Raw genomic sequence first — 24830 nt, 5'->3', positions numbered from 1 at the left:
GTGTGTTGCCAGTTCTTTTAGTTCCCTGTGGGAGAAATTATTTTTAGTACACTAAATAAGGACTTAAATCAGTTTTAAAAGTGAATTACCAATAATTTTTTGTTATATATTATATGGGTTGCTTTTTCACAGACAAATCTTGCTTTCAAGGAACCTAATAGGACCTAAACCATTAATTCACTTTTTTATGTCATTTTAGTTATCTTGGATATTTTTTGCTTCTTTTTTTGAGGTAATCTCTGTGCCTACCATGGGATTGAACTCTCGAGCCTGAGATCAAGTGTCTCATGCTTTACTGACTGAGCCAGCCAGGTGCCCTAGACCTTGGCTATTTTTACATGGAATGAATCTTAGATTCTTTTTTAAACATAAAAATTTGGTCACATTTCCTTTTCCAGGGACAGTTTAAGTTTAGCAATTTCATCATTCCAAAGACGAGCAGTCCATTCCCAGCCTGGAGTGGGCAGCCAAAGGGAGTGAGGGAAGATGGCAGCAGTGAAGGAAGCAAGGAAACACCTTCAGTGCTCTACCTTCATTACCAACAAATTACCCTTGGCATAGTTCACAACTTTTTTCAAAAATTTTTTTCAAAAACAAAATCTCTACAGATCTAAAGATTAATGTATTATTTCCTTTTAAAATGTTAAAAGACTATATTGTTTCCTTTGGAAGATTTACATTTCCTCTGGAAACGTTGTATATGGTATCTGTAACCTCCTCCAGTTTTAGTTTTAAGATGTACCTTGTTTTTATTCCTTTGTATTCTGCATAAGCACAAATATTCTTTTCTTCCTTTGGGTGGGATGATCCTATACTCAAATGGGTCCTTTACCCAGAGAACTTGCTCTTCTTGTTTAGAATTTCCTTCTGTAAAAGTAAAAAAGTTCAATTTAACAAATGTTGAATGGCTCCTAGAGGGTATATATGTGGCTTGAACATAACACATTGTTTATTATTCAATCATCAAGTTCCAAGTAAAAATTTGACATAGTATGTGTTATAGAATAACTGGAAATTGCTCTGCAATTGGGATACCCTTACCTAAATTTCTAGGCCAAACTAGAGATATAATTTCTTCTGCTATTGGAAATAAAATTTGGGGGGAATTGTTTGCTTTTATTAGTATCACTTCTGTTATTTACTTTCTATGATGTTTAAATCACATTTTATCTAGTAATTATAGAAAGTTATTTATATCTTTAGGTTATTCATTTCATCAAGTTGGAAAAAGGTTCTGATGAAGTTTAATGAAATTTTTGTGCTTTATGTACTCCAGAGATTTTATAGCAGGTTACATTCACCAAACATATGTGGGATTATTTCTTTCATCAGTTGCATTTCAGTATTTTAAGCTGGTGATTTATTATTGAATGTACTTAGGGTCATTTTCCCTTATGTTTACATTTTCTTATTTGTATTTATTCCAATTAGAGAGTTTAATTACCATTAAAATGGTAATAGGATAAAGATAAGTTTTACAAATGACAATATTAAAAAAACACACATAACTCTTCATGAAGGTTTAAATGCCATAAGAATATAAAGCAAGAAAGATATGCTTGTCAAATATACAGTATAAATAAATAATTTAGATGAAAATGGTTGACTACATTTAACAAAGAGACTACCAAGTAATGAGGGGCTAAAGAGTGGTTGTTAGATTTGATGTACTTCATTGTATATTGTAAGTAATTGCTATCCATAAAAAAATCTATGGCTTCTGTATAAGAAAAAGAGACATTTTGACAGCCAACACTGGTATGAAGCGACAGCAAGTACAAATCCTTGGCAACTGTCATTATTCTACTGTTGAATTCATATCTAAACTGTGTGATGACTTAGACCTGCATGTTTGTTATTGAGCCATGATCTGTCAAAGTAGCCACACTTCCTACTTATGAATAGAATTATTAGCCACATGCAGATTTCTTCCATAGAAATCTAAATTCACCAAGCATGCTTTGTGTTTCAAAGAGCAGGGAAATAAAAACTCTGTCATTTTTATGCTTATGCTGAAGTTTCTGGTGAAATGTTCCTGATTAAGTAAAAGTAAAATGCTTAGAAAATACCATAGTAGTTTATACTTTAGCCCATTATAAAATTAGTAAAGATTTTGAATAAAACAAAAAGTAAAGCAAGTGTGATTCAAGAGCTGATTGTATGTTAGTCTACTATTAGCACAAATTAACAGAAAACTCAACTGAAAATGACTTTAAAAATGAAGAAAATGAGGAAGAATTCATTATCTTACATAACAGATGCAGGGCAATTCTAGGGTTAAATTCAGTGGTTCAGCAGTGTTTTCAAGGAGCCTAACTCTTTGGCTCCTTCCCTCTGCCATCCTCAGAATATTGGCTAGAATCCTTGGGTATGATTCCTCCTACTTGCAAGATGGCTCATTACATGTTCACTCAACAACGTCCAACTAAAGAAAATGGATATTTGATCACTTATCTCTCTCTCTCTTTTTTTAAGATTTTTTAAAAGTAATCTCTGTACCCAATATGGGGCTCTAACTCACAACCCCCATATCAAGAGTCGCATGCTCTAATGACTGAGCCAGTCAGGCCCTCCTATATTTCTTTTTATTAGGGCAAAAAACCTTTCCCCAGACGACTTTGCCTTATGTCTCATTGGCCAAATTTGGATCACAAGCTGATTACTTAACCTGCAAGGGACAAAGGAAATATAATTACCACCATTGGTGTTAGACACTGAGGATTTACCCACTGGAGCTCATCAGGGGATACCTACCATGGGCATATAAAGAGGATGAATCCTCAAATATAACTGAGGCTTTTCTTTAAAGAAAAAATCAGTGGAAAAACTGTTGAATAAATAATATTACCTGACATAACTCTTAGCTTTGGCTTTATTATATTTTACTTCTAAAATTGTGTTTGTCGGTGGCATTTTTGTGACACATTTTGGTATGATGTCATAATTATCAAAGAATAAGTCCTGCATATCAATTACTGGTTGAGTTCTAGTAGAAGTATAAAAGATACAAAACAAAGACCTTACCCTTGCAGAGTGAGATGTAAAATCATGTGAAATTACATAGCAAATCACAAAGCAAACATTTCAATATGCAAACTAGTACATTAATTCATATAGGACCTTGGGGGGATGATTTAGAAATAAGGAATGATTAGGATTTAGTAGGCTGAACTCCTGTCATGTGTCTTGTCAGTTTGAGCAGCTTTGTTGAGGCCTCCTCTATTCCGCTAACCCCTGAATTTCTCCCTCATAGTAGCCAGGACTTTCCTTCACAGTACTAATCACAGTTAATAATTATAAGTTTATATGCGTGACTATTTGTATAAGTTTCTCTCTTCCACTAGACAATTATTGTTATTATGCAAGGAGTTCTAGAAAATGTAACCACTGAGTTTAGATTAATATTTATTAAATACCTGCTTATGGAAAGATGTACAGTAATGGGTATAGATCAGCTGAATGAAACCCATTGGCAAATGACTGGTAAGAACTAATGAAGGCAATGTGGTGTAATTATAGCTGAAAGATATTACAGAGGAGCAATGAGCAGGACCAACTGGTAGAACTCCTTGAATAGGAGATTGACAAGTATGATTTTATTAGTTTTCCTCGAATTTCTATAAAAAGCCACTAAGACCCACTAATGCTATTAAAGCAGAGAAATGGGAAGAAAAATTGCTCTTGTCAAAACTAGAGTTATACCCTTAAATCTTATCATAGTCTTATAATTTTCTGTACTACTTTCTGAGCATATTTTCTTAGACTTTTGGACCTCAGATCTTTATTTAGTTGTCACTTGTGAAGTAAAAATTGTAAACCAGATTTAACAAAAATTACAAAAAGTAAAGCATAATTAAACAGTAGTCTAGACAATCAAGGGGGCTACAAATTCTACAATGTATAAGATCTATCCTTGACAGTCTTTTGGATTATGATAAAAAGCTGATAGGTAGATGAGGTATAGTAGTGTTTGAGAAAAGGATAAAAGCTTAATCTACTAATGTACCTTTGAGCTTTGTAGTTCTGTGACTTACCATATCCATTATATCATGTAAAGAAATTGTTTAAAAGATTCATTTACCAGGGCGCCTGGGTGGCTCAGTTGGTTAAGTGTCTGCCTTCAACTCAGGTTATGGTCTCGGGTTTCTGGAATCAAGCCCCGTATTGGGCTCCCCTGCTCAGCGGGGCATCTGCTTCTCCCTCTCCCTCTGCCCCTCCCCGCTCTGTCCCCCACCTCTCTCTACCTTTCTCTCAAATAAATAAATAAAATCTTTAAAAAAAAGATTCATTTACCTAAAGTATTATAGTTTTTAATTAACTGATAGTTTTTATTCATACTGCTTTAAGGTTAAATTTTGACATGTTTTATTTCATCTTTAAGCACACATAAAATCCTTAAAAATATACATAGTTTGGGGTGCCTGAGTGGCCGGGTCGGTTAAGTGTCTGCCTTCGGCTTGGGTTGTGATCCAGGGGTCCTGGGATCGAGCCCCACATTGGGCTCCCTGCTTGGCAGGGAGTCTGCTTCTCCCTCTCCCCACTGCCTGCACTCTACCTACTGTGCTCTCTCTCTCTCTCTGTCAAATGAATGGGTGAAATCTTTAAAAGTATATATATATATTTATATTTATACATAGTTTAATATATGTAGACACATCTCATCACAATTTTTGTTCTTGAATAGTGTTTTCCGATAACTGAAAATAAACTAATTCAGAAGTAATGTTGCTGATGTTTAAAGGAAACATACAGGAACTTTTACATCCAAGTGAATATCTCCTCCTTTAAATACTCTCTTTAGGAAGTAATTTATTCTAATAAAAATGCCATTTCTCAAAGCATTTTTTTAGTTCCTCTTTGAATTTGTCATCAAAATCTGTGACATACTCTTTAAATATCCTCAGTACTGAATGATAACAAAATTCAATCTTAAGTACTTGTATTTAGATTTTCCAGAAAATTTACCTCAGATCAGAATCTAAATTTGGCATAAAAAATGGATAATGAAAACTGCATAATTATGGTAGGCAGAAACTTAATATGGCCCCCAAGATTCCCACTTCCTGGTGTATATGGCTGGTGTAATTCCCTCCTCTTGAGTGTGGGTAGGATTGTGAATATGATAGGATGTCACTCCCATAATGAGGTCACGTCATAAGGTACAAGAGATTTTTGCAGTTGTAGTTAAAGTATGTAATTAATTGTCTTTGAGTTAAATGGGAAATTATCCTAGTTGAATCAGATCAACTCTTAAATGAAAATTTAGAGGTCAGAAACAGAAAAATCAAAAAGGTGAGTTTCTTTTGGCCTCAAGGAAGATGATAGTCACTACAAATTCTACAGGAATAAGGAACTAAATTCTGGCAAAACCTGAATGGCCTTGGAAAAAAGATTGTGAGCATCAGATGAGGCTGTAGCCCCACTGACATCTTGATTTCAGTTTTATGAGATCCTGAGCAGAGGGTCCTGCTAAGTTTTCCCCAGACTCTTGACTCAGGGAGTTTGTGGTAATTTGTTGCCCAACAATAGGAAACTAATAGAGATAGATAGATGATAGATAGATAAACAGATATTTTTTAAGAAGTTATATTTTTGAAGTAGTGTGATTGATATTCTTGTACCAACCTAATATAGTATAATTTAGGTTTTAGGCTGGGAAAAAAAATGCTTTTTACCAGTGGTAAAAGAGTAAATAATACAGTGATGAATTAGAATATTTGACAGAAATTGAGGCCTAGCATTTTAGATGGAGGACATAATCAATGAAGTATAGTGATTCCAGCTATCAAATCTACCAGGGCAAATGTGAATGCCCAGGAAGGAAATGCATTTCTATATACAAGGGCAGCATAGAGGGGCACCTGGGTGGCTCAGTCGGTTAATCGTCTGCCCCCTGGCTCTGGTCATGATCCCAGGGACCTGGGATCGAGCCCAGCATTGGGCTCCCTGCTCAGCAGGGAACCTGCTTTTCCCTCTCCCTCTGCTGGCAGCTCCCCCCGCTTGTGCTCTCTCTGTGTCAAATCAATAAATAAAATCTTAAAAAAACAAAAACAAAACAAGGGTAGCATAGAAATCTTACCAAAGAAGGAACAATTTGAGATCTGTATATATGTGGATCTTTTACAGATATAATAAAAGATTTATAGTAGAGACACATCATAGACTTCCAGGACAAAATAGTAAGACTGACATAGAAATGTTAAGAAGAAAATCTGTGTTATAAAATTAGCTCAGGTTCCAGAATGTGGTAGATAGCCTCAACAGTAAGTGAGGACAAAGTGAGGTTATTTTTTATGATAAAGGATAATTTCCTAAAACATTGGTTTAGGAATCCACATGGTATTCCTACACCCATCCATAGAGACTAAAGATAAGCCAATAAATAAAAGTGACCTTAGTATTAAACTAAATTCAGTATCATTTGGGAAAAACAAAGTCCAAGAAAACTGCCATTCAGCTTATCAAATTTTATAAAAAACAGTTGTAACAAAATCTAGATTTTAAAATAAATTATAGAGCACCTGGGTGGCTCAGATGGTTAAATGTCTGCCTTCGGCTCAGGTCATGATCCCAGGGTCCTGGGATCGAGTCCCACATCAGGCTCCCTGTTTAGTGCAGAGCCTGCCTTTCCCTCTCCCTCTGCCATTCCCTCTGCTTGTGCTCTCTGGCTCTGTCTATCTCTCTGTCAAATAAATAAATAAAATCTTAAATAAAATAAAATAAAATAAAATAAATTATAATGTAAATTTTATGTAATTATTATTATAAGAAGCACAGGGAGGACAGGATGTAAAGCCTCAAGTCCAGGCAGGCAGAATTTTGGAGCTGAGTTCCCTGCATAAACTCAGGAGACATGAAAGATAGATGCACCTATCCATGAAAAATGGAATAAGAAAATATAGACCACCAGCCCAAGGAAGCAGCAATAAATGGGTATGATGTGTTCTAAGGTTCTTGCCTTGTCTGGAAAGTAATTACTTAGTAATTTAAATTAATCTTTAACAAGACTAAGATTCATATTGTAATAGCTAGTGTTTCCATAAAAAGTAAGTTTAAACAATGTAGGGTATTCAACCTAATAGAAATGAAAATGAAATAATAAAAAAGATGTTATTTAATCTGAGAGAAAACAAGAAAGGAATGAAAAGGAACATCGAATACATAGGAAAAATAGAAAACAAATTGTAAGATTATAGGCCAAATTCTCAATTAAAAGACAAAAACTATCTTAGCGAATGAGATAATTATGTGAATGTAGAGTACAATTCTCAGAAGGCGAAAACTTTGGGGGGAAGATAGCTATGTGAAGATATATATAAATCTGGAGGTGGAAGGAAGTTCACTTTAATAAATCTGAATGTCATGGGATTTCTAAGAAATTTTTGCAGAGGAGTCAAAATGATCTTTCAAAGAAAAAAGGTGAGGAGAATAAGAGAAAGAAAGACAAAGAGACTACAATTATGGTGACTTAAATACAGTCTACATATTAGAGTTCTATTAGCTAAAGAGCGCTACTGGTTCACTACTCCTAGTGTAGAGCTACCTCCTTTGCCCACCTCTCCAATCACAAGATACAGTGTCTCTGCTTATCTTGGTATAGGAGACAGGCCATGCAATTCCCCTGCCAAGTATGTTTTCCTCTTTTGGCAAGCATCTGAGAGTCCATCTTACTCGAAGCCCTATTCATCTTATTATCCTGCTCTCCTGTCCATAGTTTTTGGGCCACTGACGGGTACTTTCCCATCCACAGGCTTGCCAGTGGCTTATGAGATTGCCTAGCTTAAGAATTCTATCCCACAGGGTATCTCAAAGTGGGTAGTGATGCAGTTAAACTTTTGGGGGCATTGAATGTAAGTCATAGAGAGTCTTCAGAAAGTAGTGTGGTACAGAAATGGGGAGACACAGAGAGGAATTAGCAGAACCCATGAGGAGTGAGAAGAACAGAGGTAGGTTAGGCAATAATGATGTAAGAAGAGGAAGCAGTTAGGCATAGAAGGATAGATGAGCTTGCAGAGTCAAAAAATGTGGCCCTCTACTAGAGTTGTGGGTTTTGTTGTTGTTTTGTAATTTTTTTTTAAGTAAGCTTGATGCCCAACATGGGGCTTGAACTCACGACCTGGGGATCAAGAGCCACAGAGCCAGACAGGGGTCCTTGTTTTTTAGTTTTTTAAGTTGAGTGTAGTTAACACATAATGTTATGTTAGTTTCAGGTGTACAACATAGTGATTGGATAAGTTTATATATTATGTTATGCTCATATATGTTATATATATAAGTTTATATATTATGTTATGCTCACTGCAAGTATAGCTACCATCTGTTCCCAGACAATGCTATTACGATAATAATCACTTCTATGGGAGTTGTTTTTAAGTCACTAGTATATTCTGAAGAGCAGTGAATGGTCTTCTCTTTGTGCCCTGCTGGAGTGGTCTTATTTTCTTTTCTAAGTTTCTGTGTATACTGTAACAAGCTCAGTCCCCTGAAACCCAAGTGTATTTGAGCTGAACGGTCCTAACACCCGCATTTCCAGCATTAATTTAACAAACCGTGTGTATGGGTTTAATTCCCTTTGTAGGACAAGTTAGCTTTGCCAAACAGTTCTGTGATTATCTTCTCACACCCAGACTAGGCAACACATCAACTGTTATAAGAAAGAAGAGTTTAATAGTGTGTAAGAACTAGTGCAAACCTGTCGTCAACATTGATAAAACAAATCAAAACTGAAGACTACAGATGGTGGGCCAAAAGTGACATTTTCACATGAAAAAGTACCCTTTCTTCCCCTTTTTGATATACATTACTAGAGAAAAACCAATAATAAATAAATATGGTAAAATCATATAATTTAGCTTAATTCTTTTAACCATTTACCAGGTAAATCTCATATAATGTATTGTCCTAAGGCTACCAGAATCATGTGGGGTTGGGAGGGGGAAGGATGCGAGTTTCACTAAAGGATACCAATCCTCTTACCAGAAGACAGGGGGAAGATATGCCAGCAGACAAAAACAGGAAATAACTTTTACATGACTAGATTGAGGAAGGCAAGATATAAGTAAAATTACTTGATAAAATCTGTAAAGATCATATAGCAACCTGAAAAATGGTTATAAGACAGTATTTAGGTAAAAAAGTCAAGATACTGAATTAAAAGTGTGACAGATGATGCAGGGTCATTGAGCAAAATGGTCAAGAAAGAATTCTTGAGGCATTTTACAGTACAAAAAATGTTTTTATTAGCACACTGGGACAGGACGCGTGGGCAGAAAGAGCTGCACTGTGATTGTGAGAAGTGACTGATTATATAGGGTTTTCTATCCCATGGAGGTGAAGGTGACGGTTGGGCTCCAGGACATTGAATCTATAGGTTCTTGGAGGTCTGGCTGTTATTAAGATTGTGTTTTTCTTGTTAATCATTAAGACAGTTACAAATTAATAGTGGAGTTTCCTGTCCTGCATGACTGCGATCATTATCAGTTGACAATTTGTTTCTCCCTACCTTTGTTCTTACAGTGCCTGAGGAATGTTACACATATCCCACCCTAAGGGGAATGGGGCTTGTGGGGTGTCAGCTCCAGTTTTACCCTCAGCTTGCCTTTTGCCCTCTCATCAATACAGCTGAAACTTTGAAATTTGGGAAAAATAAAAACCTTTCACTTTCTGGTGGAATGATAATAGATTATTATATAAAATCATGAGGATATTTATAAAAATACTTGACAATAAACAAAATGCATTCATTAAAAAAGAAAGACACAGGACACCTGGCTGGCTCAGTCAGAAGAGCATGTGACTCTTGATGTCAGGGCTCTGAGTTCAAGCTCCACACTGGGTGTAGAGATTACTTTAAAAAAAAAATAAAATCGGGGCACCTGAGTGGCTCAGTGGGTTAAGCGGTTAAGTGTCTGCCTTCAGCTCATGATCTTAGGGTCAGTCTGCTTCTCTCTCTGCCCCTCCCCCCACTCGTGCTCCCTCTCTCTCTCAAATAAATAAAATCTTTAAAAAGTTTTTAAAAATAAATAAATAAAATCTTAAAAAAAAGACACCAAATCTGCTTTATGTAGAGAATTCCTTTTCTTTATATGAGAATTTGCTTTCCAAGTGACTTTTTAAATTTTATTTTATTTTTAAAATATTTTATTTATTTATTTGACAGAAAGAGACACAGCGAGAGAGAGAACACAAGCAGGGGGAGTGGGAGAGGGAGAAGCAGGCTTCCCGCCGAGCAGGGAGCCCGATGCAGGGGCTCAATCCCAGGACCCTGGGATCATGACCTGAGCCGAAGGCAGCCGCTCAACCAACTGAGCCACCCAGTTGCCCCTCCAAGTGACTCTTCATGGGCGCTGGGAACTGTTTGAGATCTGCAGATCTCTCCTCCTGCCTGTTTGCGGCTCTTCCCCTAACTTGAAGAGCCCGGTGACCATTTGCAGTTCCACAGCTGGTGCTGCAGAAACGCTGCCGCTGAGACCTGACTGCTGCCACCTGCCGCCACCACCGTTGCTGTCAAAATCTGAGGTAGCTCAGGTGGTCTGAAGGGAGGTCTCGCCTCTGCCAGAGTTCAAGTCCAATGATAATCCAAAAGGCTCTTTGCCAAAGTTCTGAGCCTGGGTAGATCCTCAGAGCGGAGGGAAGACCATAGAGCTATGGTCAATTCAGGACAGACTTGGATAGAAACATGTGAAAACAACAAATACAACTGCTTGGATCCCAGTGTTTTAGCTTTATTGATCCACTGTGTCAACTCTCATCCACACACCCACACCAATTTTCCCTGTAGCATGTGACTGCCTTCCATTCTTTCAGAAGAAGTAATCAACCATTTTATAAATTTGTGAACATAGAGAGGACAGGCCAGGAGAAATAATTATGACTGTAATGATATTGGTGGATTAGAAAAAATTGGGGGAGAGGCTGTCTGTGGCAAGCTTTCCACACTAAACATATGCTGTTTTATAATTGCACGGGTGGGTGGGGTTATATTACATTATGTATAAGTACTATTGAGGAACTAGCAAATTGGACAGAAGCAGATTTGGTTTGTATAAAAATACAAATACATGGAATACTGAAATAATACATGGAAGCTTACTATCCTCTATGCCTAATCATCACACAGCTCAATATTCTTAAATATGTTAAAGCTTGTTTCATTTTATCATACCAGCAAGTTCTCTGTATATTCCATCTTCCTAAGTTGGTATTTACATAGATTTACATATTGTCACAGGTCATATGGTCCCCTGTTCAAACATAGTTCATCTAAATGCTACTCCTCTAGCTTAACTACCAGGTAGGGTGATCAACCGTCCCAGTTTATCTGAGACTGAGGGACTGAGGGACTGAGGGAGTTCCTGGGGTATGTGACTTTCATTGCCAAAGCCTGGGCAGACCTGAGCAAACCAGGATGAGTTGGTCACCCTAATCCCAGCCTGCTATGAAGCCTTTATCAACTTTATTCCAGATAATGTAAGTTTGCCTTCAAGGAATTTGTTTTGCATTTATAGTTAATACATACCCATAGTTCTAAGTGACTTACTTAACATATATTCTGTCTTTATTAGGGGATAGTTTGCAAGTTTCTTGAGGGTAGAAGCCACATATCTTTAGCTTTTATATTTCCTAATACTGAGCAGAGTGCTAGTTTTTAATAACTGAATCTAAGAATTTAAAAATTTTACTTGCATTGTTTCAAGCAGTACACAAGCTTTCTTCTTTAATAGAGTAAAGCAATTCAATTTAATGGTTATGAATGTGGGCTTTATTTTAGTACAGGCTTAGGTTCAGTTTCCCACCCTGTGAGCTTACTGATTTTGTGAGCTTTGGCAAGTTAACTGTCTCTCTGAACCACAACTTCTTTTTTTTATAATTTATATCTTTTTTTTTAAAGATTTTATTTATTTATTTGACAGAGAGAGACACAGTGAGAGAGGGAATACAAGCAGAGGGAGTGGGAGAGGGAGAAGCAGGCTTCCCGCTGAGCGGGGAGCCCGATGTGGGGCTCGATGCGGGGCTCGATCCCAGGACCTGGAATCATGACCTGAGCTGAAGGCAGACGCTTAACGACTGAGCCATCCAGGCACCCCTGAACCACAACTTCTTAAATCTGTAAAATGGGGATACAAATAGTACCCACTTCCCACGGATGTTATAAGGATTAGATACAATATCGGCCAAGTGTGTAGTATTTTGTCTAGCACATAGCACACAACCAGTTATGGGGTAGTTGTTAATAAGTAATTACAAATCAGTTCACTGTATTCTTCTGTGGATTGTTTCTTTCAGAGAGTTTATGTCATCCCAGGCAAAAGCAGTTATTAAAACTACTGAAGATTATTTGCAGTTTGGCCCCAACAGACTTTTGCATTCAGCGGCAGTATCAGAAGGGTCAGGACTTCAAGATTGCTCCACACATCAAACAGCATCAGATCATAGCCATGATGAAATATCAGACCCATATAGCTACAAATCAAACAGTAAAAACAATTCTTGTTTTTTATCAGCATCCAAGAGAAACAGACCTGTCAGTGCTCCAGTGGGTCAACTGAGGTAATCAAAGCTGTTCTCTGTTCTTTTAACCGACTGCTGAAGCTTTTTCCTTTGAGCAGAGTTTATAATGATTCAATTGACTATTTCAGACATTAAAATGTAACACATCTCTAGGGTTTTGTTCCTGTTTTTGTTTTGTTTATTTTTTCTTTGAAAACACCTGAGTAGAATGTTGCTAATTACACTTGTGGAAAACATGAGATACACTTCAGTGTGGATAATATCAAACTCAGAAAAAAATACTTGAAGGAGAATCAGTCTAGGACTACAGAATATCTGTTTACCAGATATTTGTTTAAAATCGAAATGCATACTTATGATATTTAATCAATATTTTGTAATAAAATCAAAATGAAATGGACTTATAAAACCATTTTGTGTATATATTTTCACATCAAGATTGTTATCATAAACTGTTAACCTAAGAATTTATGGTTAGAAGAAAATGTTGGCAAAAGCAAAAATCAAACCAAGAAACTGATACTCCCATTATTTTCATATGTTTGATAAGGTGGGTATATTGTGATTTTAATTTACCTAAAGTTTTTATTTCCAAATGTTTACTTTGCTTCTGTGGCATTAAGAGTTACAGGGTTAGTTAGAGAACTCTGAAAAAAAAATACAACATGCTATTCATTTGTCGTGTACTTTTGCTGAGAAAATAATAAGAATTGAAACTGATTTTGAATGAAGACAAAACTTAGAAATCTTCCCTTTCTACCCCCAAACAAATTTGAGATGAAAGCAGTTACAACTAACTTTAGAATAAGAAACTTAAGCGTAAGAAACTATTTGAATTTAAAATCTTTTTAAAAAATCAAAGAACTTTGGTAAACATGAAAACTTAAGGGAAGATCTTAGCCATTTACTATTTCATGATGTTAGGACTATGTTATTGTTTTTGGTTTTCTAACAGAACACAGCATGTATACATCCGATTTTTTAAATGAGGGTTGTGGTGTTTTATAAGTTAATTGATAAAAATCATTTATTCTCAGATAGGTGTTTTACATGAACAGTTTTAGCAAACTTATCCTGTGTTAAATTTTTAAAAATATTTAAGTGGGTATGGACAATCTTAGCCTATAAAAAGTTTTTTTGAGGAATACTTGGGAACAATCATTAGGGCTTATATCTATAAAAAATGTCTATTTAAATGTTTTTACTAATTAACATGCACCAATTTTGTGGGTTTTTTTTTTCCTTCAGAGTTGCAGAGTTCTCTTCTTTAAAATTTCAGCCAGCCCAGAATTGGCATAGATTGTCTCAAAGACACAAACTTCATCCCAGAGTGATTACAGTAACAGCTTACAAAAATGGATCTAGAACAGTCTTTGCCAAAGTTACAGTACCAACCATCACCTTGGTAAATAGTGTTCAAAAGTTTTCAGTGCTGTATTTCTTCCCTTACTCTTTTTATAATTTAAGAAATGAAAAAGATGATATTTATTGTGTTAAAATTTTCTTCTTAGTAATGAATCTGTAAAATGCTTCTATATACATAGATCTCACAGGTATTTTATTCCTTTCTTTTTTTAATCAATATATAAGTGGTACATTGAATTAAACAGAATAGCTTTATATCTTGTGGAGTTGTTAAACAGACAGAACAAGGACTAAAATTAGATGATCATTAGATAGTCTCAGTGCTGTGACTTACCTTTTATTTTATATTTTCAACTGCTAGAAAATATATTGGTGGAGTTACTTGTGTTACTTAACTTGGCCAGTGACTCAATGGGTGTCTGTTTTCATTGTTAGCACCTTTTGTTTCATGGCAATGTGTTGCTTTCTTTGTCCTAAATCACTTTCTCTTACCTCTTGCCTGCTTTCTTCTAGTTGCTGGAGGGGTGCACAGAAAAGCTGAATCTGAACATGGCCGCACGACGAGTGTTCTTGGCAAACGGCACTGAAGCCCTCAAACCTGAAGATATACCCCATGAAGCTGACGTTTATGTTTCAACAGGAGAGCCCTTTTTAGATCCATTCAAAAAAATTAAAGGTAAAAAAGAAAAAAAATATATACCCTACCCCCACCCCCAGTAAATTGCTTAAGGGGTGCAATTAAAAAATGATTTTCATCCTGTCTTTTTTGCATGGTTTAACAAAACTAATGTTTACGCATTTACAGCTCAGTAAGAGGATAATGTGCTTAATGAAAGAAAAATCCACTGACAGCCACGTTTATTGCCCTTCATTAGCATTGGTGCTTAATTTAATATAGATCTGACTAGACATTAGGGAGCCTGCAGGAGGTTAAATGGTGAAAATATAATAAATTAAATCCGAGATTATTGAATTTACTGTTTAGTTTCTGTGACACCCAACAGACATAATTCATTAGATTTATTCTCTCAGAAAATAGTTCAAAGTTTCAAGTAGCATTTATTCATTTACACTCTTGGTCTTTTTTTCAGAGAGCATTAACATAACTATGAAAATGTGGTCAGAATGAACATATAACTCTAATATACATGCGATTTTCCTAACAAAATTTTTCATAAAGTAAATGCTGCAGCTTGACTTTTTAAACCTTGAAATGTGTGTGTGTGTGTGTGTGTGTATAATTTATATTTATATGTATACATAATAATATATACACAAAATATAAATGTGTATTTTAGACATATTTGCTGGTGAGGTCTTTTTTTTAAAAAAGTCCATTGTTTCTAACATTTCAGAAATGTGATTTTCTAAAATAAAACAAACATTTTTCTTTCTTCAGTGGGAAAGAATGCATTTTAAGAAAGAAATAAAAGTACTGTCGAAGAATATTCTTACAAACATGTCATACCATAGTCTGTTATCAAGTGCTATAAATGGTAATCACATTTAAATGACATAAGAACTTTGGCATGCAAATTCAGTGTATCTAACTGCTGTATTCCCCTATACTTTTACTACCTTATTAGAAGTATTTTTTTTCCTGCAACTGCTACAAAGCTGGTGAACCAAGGACAAGTCTAGGCAGTAATTGTGTAAGTGGAAGAAAAGTAATTCTGGAGTTCATTACAGATGAAGTGATGAAAATTCTTCCTCTATTAATGTTATTATATAAGATGATACTAGGATTTCTCTCTCTTTCAAAATACCTGATCATCAGGAAATAATTTCTTGAATTCAGTAGAAAGTTCAAGGTAATTTGGTTCAAGGTAAAGAAACTTGTTGCTACAATACTCACTAAAAATTACCTATGTGGGAGTATAGACCCATATATTTTTCAAATCTTGATTCAACTTTAAACTATGGTTGCTTTTATTTTGTATTCATTGAATCATTTGTATAAATCATCTTCTATAAAAGCATGTGTCTTTGTGCGTAAATGTTTCTATGACCATTTTATATTTAAATGTATATGTAATGAATGCTTCCTTAAGATCCTTGATTATTTTTTATTAGTAAGAAATACTTGCCATTCATATGATAATGGTATTGTAAAAGAGATGTATAAAAATTTATAGTTAACTTAGAAATTTTTCTGTACATGTATGCCTAAAATAACAGTGTGACACACATGACTAGCTTGGTGGATGATTTTTAAATATACAAACTAATTTCTTCCTACTTTTTGTTTTCTCTTTTATCCTTTTTAAAGCCAAGTCCAGAACAAAAAACTTCTCTGCTTTGTCTGCTTATCTTTGGCTGTGTTTCACTATGACATGCACTGCTGTTCTTTTAGCACCAAAATGTTGGCACACACTCCTGAAAATTTCACACCATCTCTTGCTGGATCAGCAAGCTTAACCCACCAAAATCTGGTGTTGTGCAATGGTTTTTGACTGATAATCAATCTTTATGCTGCTCGACAGTTGTTGCTGGGACACGGAGTAGAGCAGGTGGCAGATGTGCCTTGTCTTTTGAGAAAAGAAATTGTAGGTGAGCTTGGACACAGACTAGCATATCACATGTCCATTAAAAAGACCTAGGATAAGTATAATGGGAAAAAGCCACTTGTCTAACTTAAGCTTATAGATAAGTCTGTAGGTCTAAAGACTGATATTTGGTTTCTTCCAGAACCTTAAGAATATAAATGTAAATAAATATTATCTATACATAGTATAGTCTTTAACTTGAATTAAATATTTTGAGAGAAGTGTGGGGAAGATTTCATATATATATCCCACATATTCACATGTACTTTTTCAAATCAGGTTAAAATTACCTTTCCTGCATGTGTTTTAGAGATAATCAATAATTTACTATGGTGTACCATAAAAATAAGACACATATGAATAGCTTCGAAGGTGGTAGATAAATTTAGAGTAAGGAGGCATTCTAAAGGTAAATAAGGTGAAAGCTGCTGACAAAATTGGGTATTACTATTGTATCTTTCTACATGAACATGAATATTTTACATGCAATTAAGCAACAGGCATTAGGGTCAGTAATTAGTCATTACTTTAATATAAAGATTTTCATTCATTCAGCAAACATTCATTGAGAGCCTACTATGTGCCAGGTACTAGGCCAGTTCAGAGAGAGATGAAAAAAGGGGCTTATAGTCTGACTTCTTTTTTATCAAAAAACTCTGATGTTAAATTCAGTTTAATTCAGTTTGATCTAAATGTAAACCAGTACGTATTTTGTTAAGTATTTACTATTTAGGCAGTCCTGACTTACGGATAGAAGTCTTGGTCTTTAAGGAGCTTAAACTGAGTAAGTAAGTTATAAATCCTTAAAACTGAGAACCCTATTCAACAACGTAAATCAAATGGGTCCTCCAAGGGAAAAATTATGTTATTTCTGCTACAGGATGGCCAAATATGTCTATGTATATTTTGGCAATTATATTTCCATACTTCATTGTTTTCTTATTCTTTGCAAAAGCAGTGTAGATAGTGAAAATTGCCTCAGACTATTCCCAGATTTACTAGGGTAGAAAAAGACCTAAGGAATATTTCTGATTTTTAACTACTTTACTACCCCTTTTGAGTACCACTGTTGACAGTCAGTGCCACTGGATTTAATAGAAAGCCAGAGAGCTATTCATCACATACCTCGAAACACAAAGCTTTCTTATAGAGGTCAAGCCAAGGTCAAGACTGACATGAAGCATTCCCTGTTGAAATGCAGTATTAGAATAATTCTTATATTTTGAAGTTAAATGCCAAAGCAGAAGATTATGTATGGGGAAAATAGAATCTTTTTTATAAAGACTGTTGATGAAGATCAACTGTCTGATTAGGTCATATAATTCTGGCATTTGAAGATTCTGAAATCTATTAATGATTCTGTTAGAATTGTGAAGATGTAGTTAATGAATTGTTTGAAGAGGCATTTTAAAAGCTTTCAGATCCTTGGGCATGCACTTTAGGTTTTATTCACCATTTCCTGAATCTTCTTTAATGGTGGCACAGTGAAAATTCTTACATCTGATTCATGGGGTTTATAAGAGATTAGCTTCTTTATAACTGCTAGAAGCTGTAGGCAGTGCCAACCTAGCATAAGAAATGCCCGGCAATTGCTTAAATGTCTTAAAGAAAATGAGAGAAAAAAACTGTTTGGACCTAACTCATTAGATCCAAATTCCATTGTATGGAGTTCTGATTGTTTAAAAATTTTTTTAGTTTTATATTTTCATTCTTTTCTGTATATTCTATTCTACTGTTTGACTTTTAGAGCTGTCATTTACAGTGATTCATTTCAGTCCTGCGTTTTGTTAACCAGAAGTGAAACTGAGTACTATGAATAAGATTTTACATCTTTAATATACTGTATTGCAAAGATGTAATCACAGAAAAAAAATCCATAAAAAGTGTTCTTGATACTACACCTAAGATCTAAATTTAAACCTAGAGATTTTCTGCTAACTGCCATGTGATCTACAAAATGAAATAATTTGCTGTGACAGCTTGTGATTGACAAGAATATGTGTGAGCACGTTTAAAATAGGCCATCTCTTCATGTAGAAGTAAATGTCAGTGAAATGATGGATTCTCATCATTTTAATTATTGATGATTTGGAAATATTTCAATTCTACGACACACAAGACACATTCTAAATAGCAGCCTAACACTTTTTCTCCTATCTGCGTCAATAATGAAATGTTCTGTCATATTTTGTTTTTCAAAAAATGCATTAGTTTAATGAACCTGGATTCATGCATTATGTTTTGTTCCATTATGTGTCTCCTGAATTTGTTGATTTTTAAATGGTTGTGTTAAAAGCACAAGTTTCAAGAAATAACCCACTACCCACCTCAAATCACACCTTGCTATTCTTGCTGCTAGATCTCAAGACAATGCTATAATTCTGACTATACCAAGGACTACTTTAGTCTGCTAAAGCTAATATTGGGCTTTGTGATGATCACCTATGGGGAGAGCATTACTTAATTTGAGCAACTACTACAGGAGTTAGGGTGGGATTTCCCAAATTCCTTGTTATCATATTGTTTGAATAGTATTTGTATTAGGCAAGATTATTTGTCAGTCCATTTTAAATCTCCCACTTAGCTGCATATATATTAAAAAACAAGAATATGACATTAGATAGAGGATAAAAACTCACTTTCTTCTGAGATAGCATGTGATTCTTTCGATGGGGGGTGGGGGGGAAGGCAGAGGGAAAGGGAGAGAGAGAATCCCAAGCAGGCTCGATGTTCAGCATGGAGCCCAATGCAGGGCTCAGTCGCACAACCCTGAGGTCATGACCTGAGCCAAAATCAAGAGTTGGGTGCTTAACTGACTGAGCCATTCAGGCGTCCCAGCACATGATTCTTTTATCTATTTTTACAAGTGAGGATAAAACTTAGGCATATATTTTATTTATTTCCCTATCCCAAATGTTTAAAACCTGTAAATGAGTATGTAGATTATCTTTACTATATAAACAGATGTAGATTTAAAGAATGTTGCAAGAGATGGACCCTCCAAAAACTGTCTTTAGCTAATAGGGAAATCAAGAGCATGTATATGGCAGCATCTCTTTATACTGTAAATTACCAAATCATTGAGAATCATCTAAATCCCTGACATATTCATGAATAGCTGAATTGCATATATATATATATATATAAAGGCTACCCTTGGTTGGTGAAGGGGCCTGCAAACCTGTAACTGTCCTGATAGTTCGAACACTTTCTGCATGTCATGCCTGCATTCTGTGCTTTAAGTGTATTATATTTTCTACTCAGAATCCTAAGTTAGTGCTACAACTCCATAATCTCTTACATGCAATTTTGAAATCCAAAATTGCAGAAGATAAAAAAATTTTTCATAACTCATTTGGTAACAGAACCTTATTTAGTATAACTAATCAATTATTTTATTGAAAAATACTATGTTTGATGATGGGCTACTACCCTAAACCTTGCTGGATGCATTACTTAATATATGATCTATGCACTATTAGGATATATGCACTGTATTAGCACTTTTGATTCCATAAGTTCTATTTATGGAATTACACCTGACCTTAGGGAGTTTGGATAAGGTCTTTCTGTCATAGCTGCAGAGAAATCAGATAAATTTTAATTCTCATAGAGTATTAACTCAGAAGGGTTATAAATACTGTCTTTATCACCTTGAGTTGTTTGCTACATGGGTAAAAGTGAACAGAGAGAATATCTCCCTGGCTAGAGCTGAGAGAGTGTGTGGGAGGTAAAAAAAATGTAGTTCTCCATCTAAGGAGGCAGAGGAATAGTTAAAGAAAGACCATTCATTCATTTAATCATAATATTTATTGAGTCCCTATAGTGTGTCAGGCATTGCTCCAATCTTAAGGTTATGACATGAACAAGAGAGAGATCTCATGGAGCTTAGTGAGGTAGAAGGAGCAAAGACAATAAATATATAAAGAAGTAAATAAGGTATTTATCGACAGTGGTGTTATAAAGGAAATCAAAAGGGTGGTATTATAAGAACAAATAATGTCATGGAAACAAAAGGAGATAATTTGTCAAATGAAACAGGCATTTGTAGTAAACTCTAAATCAAATCTTTTAGTAGGTACTCTTTCAAGGGTTTCCTAAATTTTAGATCATCAGTTTTTGAAGCTTTCAGACATCTATTAGGAAAGACTTGAGAAATGCATTATTATTTAGTGGCAAGAACACTATACTTGAAATCAGATGATCTTGCAAGATTCTAGTTCCTTTTATATGACCTTAAATAGATTTGTCTGTGCTTCAATGACCTGTAAAATTGAGGTAATAATATCTTAAAGGATTATTGGATATTGTCTTTGTTTCTACAAAAAGATAAATTATTTGGAAATTAAATGTCTATAAATGTCTAGTCTGAACAGAACACTGAGAATAGCATTTCTTAAACATAACTAAGATTCTAATTGCTATTAAAATCCCAAGGCTAGTCATCAGAACCTTGTGTGTACTCCTCTCTCCCCAGAATAGCTAGCTAGGTTCAGGAAAACAACAACAAAAACATTTATCTCTGCTTTCTTCATTACTGCCAGGGAAGCAAGCTACAGTGTGAGCCTGGGCAAGTCACTTAACCTCTCTAAGCCTCAGTTTTCTTATTCATAAGTTGAACCCAATAGTAGACTCCTCACAGAGTTATGAGGAGTACATAAAATGATCAATGTAAAAGCCTACCATATATAATAGGTATCAAAAACATTGTATTTCCACGTAATCTTTATTTTCCTTCTTTTGCTCTATCTCGTTAGGCACGTTTACCAGCTTTTCAAGCAGGTTGTCACAAGTCCCTGATTTTACTACCAAAGGTATTTGCTAGGTCTGAGATCTTAAAATGCACACAGCCTAATTAAAATCCCTGCCGAGCACTGGTATACATAGTATGATATGGGAATCTGAGTTAGAGCCTTTGAACTCTTACAATATTGTGCTTTTTGCCTTGAGAATTTGTTCAGCGTGTAAGTCAAACTCAAGTCCTTTTTTAAAAGGAGCCCCAAGTGGCCTTGCTCTGTTCTGTTCCAAGAGTCATATTTTAAAATATGTTTATGACCCAAGGCTAGCCTTCACTTTAAGCTGCCATAACTTATTTCAAGAAAGTTCATAGAAAAGTTCAGGGAAAGGGTGACAACATTTTGATTGGCACAATAGATGGGATGTTTGTAATTTTAATCAAATTTAAATTGAAGACATACTTCAAATGATATGTCAGACTAGTGTTACTGAGTTAAAATCTAATGACAACCACTGTCATTATTAGTTAAATATAGCCATCATGCCTATAGCAATACATGATGACACTTAAGAACATGCAGAAACAACACAAGTATTTAGAGAAAAGGGAGGGACTAGAAACTCAGTTGAACACAGGAATGTGACCTGGATTATTCTATTTACCAAACATAGAAGCAATTGTATTTTGAACAGATGATATAATTGAGTATAGCAGTATGTTTTCTTACTGTCAGAGCATTTATATTTTATAAACTTATCTTGCACCCATGAAATGATGTGCTTGTTCATATTTAATGTCATTATCTATACCTACTTGACAATCAGAGCATTAAACTATTTTCAAGTTTATTGCCCAACTACAAGAGAATGAATTTTTAAAAATAAAATTTTTAATAAGCTCATGGATTTGAAGTTGCAAATGTGCTGCTTTTATTTTGGTGACAGAAAGAAGTATTCTTTTGCCTGGCACATGCAAAATGGAAAATTACAATGTGGGAGCTCCCAGATTTATTTAATTTTATGACAGGCATTGGCTTTTTTGAAGTAGACTGAGAAAATGTAATGATATTATAGATAGACCTTCTAACATAGAAGCAGGCTAGAAAGTGCTTTATTTTTTTAATGATTTAGTTATAAACAAAACTGTGAAAATAAAATAAGATGTGGATTCTTCAAAATAAAATATAACCTATGGTTGGAGCATAACATTTTCTGAGTGCTGCAGAAGAGTAAATGTATGAATAATCAAGGGGACTTGGCAATTCCCGAGCATCTGCGGTATGGCGCTTTGGGGAAGTATTTTCCAAGGTTATACTGAACCTTAGAACTTTACTGGAGTGCAACCTCCACTGCTGTCCTGGTGGTCTCTTAACTTATTAGTGCCTGAGGAGAGGAAGACAGAAACAGGTCTGACTGTGACTGCTTTGGAACCCACCAGGTGTGGCTAGCAAATTTAAAGGAGAAGGTGAGATAAGACTAGGACCCCTTCTTTGGCAGTTGGGTGCATTAGGGACTGAGGCTTGCTTGTACTGTCAACAAGGTAGAGATTCAAGAACTCTCCAAAGGGGAACTCCAAGGATCCTGCTATTGAGATCATATACGGATAGGCATTATATTATGTCCTACTCTCTGGGGAACCTCCCGCTAATAAGGATAAGCTCCCATTGCATTCTCAATGTCCTCTTTGGTAATCATCAGATTTGTAATTACCAGTCAAATAAGTGTCTGTTGTTCCCTCTAGACCAAGTTAGCTTAGAGCAGAAACCTTGGCTTCCTTATTCACCATCATTTTCTGGTACAGGGTCTGGCACTTAATAGATGCTCAGTAAATGCTGTTCAGTGGATGAATGAAGGACCAAATGAAATAGGTATCATGGTGAACCATCCATATTTCAAGGAGATGGCTGCCAGGAGGGGTGGAAATAGACCTCATCAGAGCAGCAGGCTCAGCTGTAAACAGTAAGTGGATGTTTAGGAAGAGTATATTAAAAATCCCCTACCCCAAATTCATATGTAGATTTGTGAATGTTCCTGTTTGGCAGGGGGCCAGAATAAGCCAGCCCAAGAATAATTACATGGCAGAGAGGCTAATGGTTATGCTAATGCTTGTCTGAGACCAGACAATGGTCAGAAGTGAAGTGCTGGGATAAAAGATTCTCCCAGGAACCTGTAGATCTGAGATTTTCAGCCCTCCTACATCCTCTCAGGAATGCCCATTCTTGCCCATTATCTCCCCTCAATCATTCTTTTGGTGGTAGTGATGGTGGGGGGTGCTCTCTTCTTTCATTTAATACTTCTCTTTGTATTTCTCATAGTACCTTGCATACAGTGCTTGTTAACTATTACTGAAAGTAAGGAAGAAAGGAGGTGGTGTGACCTCTGTGAAGGTTCAGGGCCACTGCCCACTGTTGTGCACAGCTGAAGGACTGTGGAGCTAGAGTCACTTTTTTCCAGTTCCACCATGGGAGTTAGGGGCAGAGGCTGTTTTGTTTTTTTTTTTAAGATTTTATTTATTTATTTGACAGAGAGAGACACAGCGAGAGAGGGAACACAAGCAAGGGGAGTGGGAGAGGGAGAAGCAGGCTTCCCACTGAGCACGGAGCCTGATGTGGGGCTCAATCCCAGGACCCTGGGATCAAGACCTGAGCCGAAGGCAGACGCTTAACGACTGAGCCACCCAGGTGCCCACAGAGGCTGTTTTTTAATTCTTACAAAGGTACCAGATAGCCTTAGCCCTGGGAGGGATCCCAGGGTTTTGAGATGAGGAAGTTAGCAAAAGAAAAGTATAGAAAGCATTTGCTGGCTATGGCTAATATGTTTTCTGAGAAGCACAAAGTGGGTTTATTTTTTTTTAAGATTTTATTTATTTATTTATTTGACAGGGGGTGGGGAGAGTACAAGCAGGCAGAGCAGCAGGCAGAGCGGCAGGCAGAGGGAGAGGGAGAAGCAGGCTCCCTGCCAAGCAGGGAGCCCGATGTGGGGCTCTACCCTGGACCCTGGGATCATGACCTACTGAGCCACACAGGCAGCCCAACAAAGTGGGTTTAGATGGCATTACGTTTTTTGTTTCAATACTGGGCCTCGTTCCCTGCCCCACTTACCCAGCTGTCCCCTTACCATTTGATTACTTCTCTTTCTACCCATTTCCAGCCTTGCATAATCCTCTTCCTCACCAGGACTAAAACCTAGTCAGGTCTTTGCTGAGCATCTTCAGGTTCTCCATGCTGGAATGATAAGAGTCAAGGTGATAGATCAGTCATATTTAAGTTCATACTGGGGGGATGTAGAGAATAAAAATGGTAGGTATATCTATACACAGGCAATAAATTTATTTTATATAACTGGTATGTTATATAAAGTGACATAAAATTAAATTTTATCAATTGAACATTTAAATGCCCAGGAAGAATTAACATCTAGGAATTATACTATGTGCAGTAAACTTATATATACCCTGGAGCAAAGTAATAATAAATATAGACTTGATTCCTACCTTCTATGAGGTTAAGTATGGACGCAGAAATAGGATCTATGTTTATAAATGTTTACATAATTCCAGATCACTTATGCTCTTTCCTTAATATGTAATATAGGACCTGAAATGTGGTATGTTCTCAAACATTACTGAATGAATGAATATATGGGTAAGTGGTATAGACCACATGTGCTCTA

General features: G+C 35.8%; 1 protein-coding gene across 1 annotated transcript in view; it reads left to right on the top strand.

Moving 5' to 3' along the window:
* Window positions 1-24830, top strand: part of DCDC1 (doublecortin domain containing 1) — a 468564-nt gene that overhangs the window by 27231 nt on the left and 416503 nt on the right. The window contains exons 4-6 of the mRNA XM_027579679.2: window positions 12286-12549; window positions 13759-13915; window positions 14389-14551. Of these exons, the coding sequence (XP_027435480.2) occupies window positions 12286-12549; window positions 13759-13915; window positions 14389-14551 (584 nt within the window). The remainder of the gene's footprint in view (window positions 1-12285; window positions 12550-13758; window positions 13916-14388; window positions 14552-24830) is intronic.

This window comes from Zalophus californianus, chromosome 11, assembly GCF_009762305.2.
Source record: "Zalophus californianus isolate mZalCal1 chromosome 11, mZalCal1.pri.v2, whole genome shotgun sequence".
Lineage (NCBI taxonomy): Eukaryota > Metazoa > Chordata > Mammalia > Carnivora > Otariidae > Zalophus > Zalophus californianus.
The sequence above is the reverse complement of the archived record's forward strand: the minus strand, read 5'-3'. Positions and strand labels throughout refer to the sequence as shown.